At 46.1% G+C, this 7,879-nt stretch overlaps 1 protein-coding gene across 1 annotated transcript in view; it reads left to right on the forward strand.

The window, feature by feature from the left end:
- The window catches only part of CFAP74 (cilia and flagella associated protein 74), a 135,645-nt gene that overhangs the window by 87,827 nt on the left and 39,939 nt on the right, over positions 1-7,879 (forward strand). Inside the window, exons 20-21 of the mRNA XM_019511690.1 lie at positions 86-207; positions 7,096-7,224. Coding sequence (XP_019367235.1) covers positions 86-207; positions 7,096-7,224 — 251 coding nt within the window. The remainder of the gene's footprint in view (positions 1-85; positions 208-7,095; positions 7,225-7,879) is intronic.

Below are 7,879 nucleotides of genomic sequence, written 5' to 3' on the forward strand. Positions count from 1 at the left end.
AGAAAGAGTAAAGTGTAAATCAGTCACTGAAATGCATTGATACTATGGGCAGGTAAAATTCTCTCTTTTTTTTTTTTATATGCAGCTGTTCTTTACTGCCATTGGTGTTTCTGTTGATGTGCCAGTTTGGGTAACAAATCCAAATGTTGATCTAAAGATTTGTATGTATGACAGACTATATCAGGACTGTATTGTCATTCAAAGCAGGTGAGTTACTCAGTAAAACATTTGTGATTGGTTTGGGGTTTTTTTAATCTAACAAAATAATGGTATCATAAGAAGTCACTTGAGTGAGAAGTAAAAATGTCAAACATCATTTTCTCAAGCCTGGTGGAGCTCCCAGAGATAGCCACATCCCCTTTCCTCTTCACAGGGCAAGGGCAAACTCTTTTCCCCTGAGGGGCTGCATTGGGGCCAGCCTGCCCACTGCCTCCCTTCATGTGGCCAAATGGTGCCCACTGTGCCTGCCCAGGCACCAGGATGGGAACACCAGCTGGGTCCAGCGTATGGATGAGCTGGGCACTGCCAGTCCAGCCCACCAGGCAAAAAGGTTGAGCAGCACTGCTGTAGTATAAGCACTATTCAGATCTAGACAAAGCAATAATATTTTTAACTGATTTCTGGTTGGCTTTAGCTCAGTATGGAGGGAACTGATGGCAGATGGCAGAGAAGAAAACAAACTTTGCAATCAAATAGAGTTAGCTGTTTGACACAGATTTACAGAAAGAATCCCCAGTATTGAACAGAATCCATAAACTGTGTACAGACAGATTCCCCAAATTCTTACAATCATATTTAGAGATATTAAATAACAGGCCTTTGGCAGCCGTTACACTTAAAGTATGATTAAATTAATTATGTCTTAAGCAGTAATCCCACTACTTGTTCATATGATTAATGGTGCCATAAAAATATATAAAATATAAAAATATACACAAAAATATTTGCAATAACTTCATGGCTGGTTCCCATTGCACCTCTTAAATTGAACATATGACCAGTGCCAATCAGCTGAAAAGTTCACCCAGCCTGGGGTGCATGAGAGCCTTAAAGGGCTCTGGCATGATCCTGTGGCTGGGAATAGCAGTCAGCTGATCAGCACTCTTGGTCAAGGGAACATATCAAAGCCCTTCAAGCAAAGGACTTCAGTGCACTTCTATGGCTGGGAAAGCCGATCTGATGACTGGTGCTCCCAGCCTCAGGAGCACTGGGCCCTTGCCTTACTACTTGCCGGTGCAGAGGAAGTGCAGGATCATGATTCTGGGCTCCCTCTGCCCTGGAAATAGGGTGCAATTGGCATCTGATCGCTAGTTCAAATTATAACACCTCTTGCCATACACATGGCATGGCAGAAAGCACTATTATTGGGATTGGGTATCAGATCCCATCACACCTTTAACTGAACATCTGTCAGCAGCCCCAGTGATCACTTGGTACTCTCTTAATCTTGTTAAATAAAACACCATTAGACTGTAATCAGAACTTCAGAATCTTCTTGCTCCCGCCCTGAATATACAGATTTCAATTTAATTCATTCTGTAGTATCTTCTGCTGATTTTTTTTTCCAGTCTTTTTCTTAGTAACATAACTAGGGGTGGGCAAGAGGGGCACCCACCCTGGGTACCATGTTATGAGGGATGCCACAATTTCCCCCTCTGCCCCCGTGAAGTTCCTGCCCCAGCAGTAGGAGCAGCTCCACTGTTTACCCCTGCTAAGAACTCCAAAACAGTCCCTGGCTGCTGCTGCTGTTGCTTTTAGAACAACAGCCATGGTTGGCAGTGTATGAGGCAGCAGCAGTAGCAGCAGCAGCTTAGCCAGGGACTGTTTAGGAGTCCTCCGGAGGGGTAAGATTGTTGCGCCCTCCCCGTCCCTTCCCTTGCCCCCACCCCCTGCTCGCACAATAGTGCCCCCTACTGCTTACTCTCATTGTTTGCCCAGGGTACCAACTCTGCTTGTTATGCCATTGCTTCTCCCTTCAGTCCTTAATGGACATGCAGCCACGGCGCACAAATAGACAGCTACCTTAGTTGTCATCTCTACTGACTGAACTATGTCATCATTTTTCAGTTCCAGCACCTTTGAGGCAAGGTACCCTGGTTGGGCAGTGAGGGGAAAACTGCACTGCCCTTGTCTGTACTGTACCCATTCCACACGTGAAAAGCTTCAGTTGCTAGTGCTGGCAACTCAGCAGATTTCACGAGCTCTAAATTTACATGCTAAGTTTTAGGGAGGTCAGAATGTTTAACGTCTTTCATTTGTACACCAGAGGCTTCTTGTGATACGTCTTGGTGGTGTTCTTCCTATGGCTTTCACCTGGAGTTAGTCTGAGAGGCATGTCAGCACTGGAAGACAGCTTCAGGCCACTTTTTCCTTGCTAGGTCTTTTAGCAACCATATAGGGTGCAAACAGATGCCATAAAAAATGTTGGTGGCAGCACAAGGTTCAAGTGAACAGATGTCCTTGCTCCTTGGCATGCTTCAGGTGCCTCAAAATGTTTGTGCAACCAAATATAGTCACAGTTTGTGATGCTTTATAGGGGAGGACATCTGTTCACTTATTGCACGCAATGGGAATTCCCTTGCAGGAATATATTTTTTCAGCTTGTTTTCCCCACTTGCAGAAGGATGCCTCATGTCAGGGCACAGCACCTGGGGCTGTTGTCCCACAGGATTGGGCCCCAGGAGCAGTAGGGAGGGACCTTACCCTGTGGGACAGTGGCTCCAGCAACATCCGTTTCTGCTGATCAGTCAGATCACCTTTGTTAGGTCACATCCCAACACAGCTGATGCTGCAACAAAAGCAATGTCTGTTTGTATCTTCAGTGCTCTGGTTTTATTAATATTCTAGAGACCCAGGTAATAGTTCTTTTTTTTTTTTTTTTTTGAGAATAGCTATATGAGCCACTCTGTTAATTGACTTGCAGGTACTGGTTTTCTTCTGTCTATCTAACGGACTTACTGGCAGGGACAATCTTGAATTTTCTTTTTTTTTTAAACCCTTTTTTTTTTTTTTTTTTGAGAATAGCTATATGAGCCACTCTGTTAATTGACTTGCAGGTACTGGTTTTCTTCTGTCTATCTAACGCACTTACTGGCAGCTACATGCTGAATGTTCCTATTTTAACAATCCCTTTAGTTTAGGTTCTATTTAAGTGCATGCTAACAGGATTGTTGTTTTTTTACTATTTCTGTTAGAAGACATATATTCTAAACCTCTTACCAGAATTAGACACCGCTGAGATTTTTTGCAGTTGGAAAGAAATGAAAGCTGTTATCTCAGAAATTCAGCTTACAAATTTGACAAGCATGAGTTATGTAAGAGATTTTACTTAGTTTAGATAACCTACACCCAGGGACAAGATAAGTGCAGGGCAGAATAACTTGTCAAATCAAACTGGTTTGCTCTGCCAGTGCAAATACCAGGTTTTAGGTGTTCCTAGAGGAAGGAGCTGTCAAGTAACTTAGTCCAGAACATAACCAAGCCAATGAGAACAATCCTACAAATGCTGTGCCTCTTCAAAATCCAACTGAGTTAAACATCCTTAATACATTGGAGACTGTCCTCAGCACCATAAGAGAATTGGGGCCCTAACTTATCCTCTCTATTTGAAATACATTGCCCCAGAAAATGATGGCTGAGCCAGTGGTTTTCAACCTTTTTATATTTGAGGCACCCCTCATTTGTCTCAAGGTACCCCTTGAAAAGTGTTAGGTCTTAGTTTTCACTCTTTTTTCATTATGGAAAAATAATAGGGCAATTTGTCTGTTGCAAAGAACTTGGAACAACATCTCAACAAGTCAGAATGTTTTTAATAGGATGGATTTCTATTTGAAATCTCTGGGTTTATTATATGAATCATGTGTGCAACACCTAACAGTGCTGACATTGTGCACACAGCACCCTTGAAAAAATCATAAGGCACCCCAGGGTACTGCAGTACCTGTTTGAAATCACTAGCCTAACAAAACATTTTCTTAGCTTCCTGCGTGCCACCTGCAGGTGCATATTGATAAAAGATTAGCAACATGATGGGCAATATCACTTTTTCATCAACATAACCTCTAGCCCTACAGAATTCCTTCTTTGGAAGGGATGAACGATAGGTTACAAATAGGGCTGTCAATTAATCGCAGTTAACATGCACGATTAACACATTAATTGGTGTTCACATTATTTTTTTTTAACGCATTAATCACACATGTGATTTTGGAGCCCATGCCCGGGCTCTGCTCCAGTGCCATCACTGTTGCCTCTGAGCCACCCAGCAGGGCAGCAGTGGCAGAGCAGAGGAATGCAGGGCAGCCCAGGCACAGGCTCCAAGCTGCTGCAGTGTGGGGGGAAGGGGTGTGCACAGACATAGTCACAGACGAGCAGCCATAGCCTGCACATGGCCAGGAACACACCCTGGTGGCATGTAGAGCACTGCCCAGCAGGTATGTCTGTAGGGGAGAGGAGCATGGGGGACGGAAAAGGTGGGGGGTGCAGATCAAGGTGCCCACAGTGAGGGAGGGAGGGAGTGAGGCAGGAGCTGGAGTGACTGGGGTGAGTCATGGGACAGAGGGGCATGTGCCCCCCAGATTTGTGTGCAGGGCGGAGGCGGGCTGTGGCTGGGGACTCTCTGTGCCATGCTGCATTTGCCCCAGAAGCCACACGCATGATGGGGCACAGAGCCCTGAGCCCACAGCACACAGCCCACCTCCACCCCATGCACAAATCTGGGGGGCACATGCCCCGCGTGCCTCCCCTGGGGGTGTACGCAGTGGTGGGAGCTGCGCTTCCCCCATACATGGACCACAGCCCTGTCCCACGACTTGCCTCAGCCCCAGGGCCACATTCACCAAGCCTCTACCCCTGCCCCACTCCCTCCCTCACAGTGGGGACCTCAGTCTGCTCCCCGCCATCTCTTACCTCCCTGCATGCTCCTTCCCCTCTACAGACTTATCCACTGGGCAGTATGTGTGTGTGTCTTTGTTTGTGTGCCTGTGTGTACCTGTTTGTACTCCCAAGCCACAGCCCCCCCGGCCCTGCTGCTGCCCCTCACTCCTGACCCACAGTACCCCACATCCTGCCAGGGCATACAGGAACCCCCTCCCCAGGCTCCAAATCATAGTTTCATAGTTGATAGGGACAGAAGGGACCTGAGCAGATCATCTAGTGCGACCCCCTGCCATGGCAGGAAAGAGTCAAATGACCCCAGCGAGGTGTTCATCTAGCCTCCTCTTAAAGTCCCCCAGGGTAGGAGCCAGCACCACTTCTCTTGGAAGTTGGTTCCAGATCCTGGCCACCCTGACAGTGAAGTCGCGCCTCCTGATGTCTAGTCTGAATCTACCCTCTGCCAGCTTGTGACCGTTATTCCTGGTCACTCCTGGCAGTGCTCGGGGGAACAAGGACTCCCCCAATGCCTGCTGGTCCCCCCGACTAGTTTGTAAATGGCTGCTAGATCCCCCCTCAGCCTTCTCTTGTGGAGGCTGAACAGGTTCAGGTCCCTTAGCTTCTCCTCGTAGGGCCTGCCCTGCTGCCCCCAACCATGCAAGTGGCCCTCCTCTGGACCCTCTCCATGCTGTCCACGTCCCTCCTGAAGTGCGGCGCCAGAACTGGACGCAGTACTCCAGCTGCGGCCTGACCAGTGCTGCATAGAGGGGAAGGATCACCTCCTTGGACCTGCTTGAGATGCACCTGTGGATGCATGACAAGGTATCATTGGCCTTCCTGACTGCATCCCCACACTGCCGGCCCATGTTCATTTTGGCATCAATAATGACTCCAAGATCATTTTCTGCCTCTGCACTGATGAGAAGGGAGTGCCCCAGCCTGTAGGTATGCTACTGATTCTTCCTCCCCAGGTGCATCACCTTGCACTTGTCAGTGTTGAATCTCACACATGCTCACAGCCCCCCACACCTTTACAAAATCCCACACACACCCCACACTTACCCCCCAACCATACAAAGTACCTGCATAATTTTGCGTAATTTCAGTTTTTCTTCTCATCATTTTGAGTTTTTATCTGTGCAATTAAAATTGTGATTAACTGCAACTATTTTTTTTAATTGCACAGCTAATTGCGATCAATTTTTTAAAATCGTTTGACAGCCCTAGTTACAACAGATATGTCAACTCCTGTTTTTTAGTCACAGTTCACCATAGTTCATGGAACACACCCTATAGATATGATTTCTTTTTATCACTGCAGTTCCTGGTATAAAAAAATCCCTTGCTCTCTAATGCAATTAGAGTATTTTTCCTTTCTATTTATATTTCACTAGGTGCCAGCCACTGAATTCTAAAGCATCTTTAGATTACTTGAACAAATCAGGCCATCAGAATTCACCAAATAGCTGTTTGTTGTTTTATTTCTGTGCACCATCCACTTTTGGGGTAATTCCTCTTATTTCCCTAGCATAAACTATGGCATTTTGCACTTGCCAGCATGTGAAACCATAGCTAGATACCATGGTGATTGCTGCAGTTTCTTTCCTCTGTTAATGACAGAGTTAATGCTTGGTTACTTTTATTTAATCTTGCCCTGTCTGGGATTGCAGTGGCCTAACAAGGTTTAGAGTCAGTCTTACAGTGGGGCTACTCCATCTGAGTGGATTCCCTGCTGCAGCCCAGACCATTTAGTGGCCAACTACCAACTCAGCTAGATGGCTTGAATTCCTGGAGCAGTTGATTAACAAAGGTTTAATGTGTAACAACTAGTTGGCATTCTGTAACACATCAGCTTTGATCTTCAGTCCGCTCTGCTGATGTATCACTGTTTCAAAGTCACTTTTAAACATCTATCTACAGAACATTTCACTTCCAGTGCAGCTGGGGAAACGCAAAAATAGAACATAAGATTTTGGAAGTACTGCACTTTGAGAGTCAATACAACTGTGCGAGTTTTCTTTAACAGTTCAGGGTCTGACATAGAATTGGACCAAGAATAACTCTAAAAATTGGAATTGGACCCAGAATAACTCTAAAAATACACAACTGAGTCAAAAGGGGAAAAAGGCAAAACATAGTAGATGAATAAAACTGAGACAAACATATTTGAACTTGGAGTGGATACATTACAGAAGTACTCAGGGCCTTCTGATCTGTTTACAGAGCAAAAACTGCATTGCGCTTGAAGTTTGAAGTATGCAAAGAACTGAGTAAATACATGGAGCTGCTTCCGAAAACAGGTTACATTCAAGCCCAGTCATCCTTCAGTGTGCAACTGAAGTTCCTGCCCAGGTAAATAAGCAATATTAATTTCTTGTCTGTTTAATATAAAAGACCTTATTTTAAAGAGCTACACAGTGGAAAGTCAGAGTAGGCCAAAATTTTTCTTGTCTTTGTCATGGGATGGGGTCCTGAAGGATGGCCGTGATCTCCCTAAGGCCCCTTTACCATGCCAAGTTGGCCAGATGGGCACCCTCTATTCTTGCCCGCCACATCTTTGATGGAATGATTAATAGGGAGGCTGCCTTTAAGTCCTCTTGGACACAGTCTTGATTGATTCTCTGGACCCCATGGTTTTCATAGTTTCATAGTTTCATAGATTTAGGGTCGGAAGGGACCTAAGTAGATCTTCTAGCCCGACCCCCCGCCAGGGCGGGAGGACAACAAAACCCCAAAACAAAAACGGGACTCAAATGAGTCCAGCCAGGTAGGCATCCAGCCTCTTCTTAAAGACCCCCAGGGTAGGGGCCAGCACCACTTCCGTTGGAAGTTGGTTCCAGCTCCTAGCCGCCCTAACTGTGAAGTAGTTTTTGCGGATGTCCAATCTATACCTCCTCTCCATCAACTTGTGCCCATTACTCCTTGTTATGCCAGCGGGCGCTAGGGGAAACAGCGTCTCCCCCAAACCCTTCTGGTCCCCCCTAGTGAGTTTATAGACGGTCACCAG

This window comes from Gavialis gangeticus, unplaced genomic scaffold (assembly GCF_001723915.1).
Source record: "Gavialis gangeticus isolate Ggan-Ray unplaced genomic scaffold, GavGan_comp1, whole genome shotgun sequence".
Taxonomy (NCBI): Eukaryota; Metazoa; Chordata; order Crocodylia; family Gavialidae; genus Gavialis; species Gavialis gangeticus.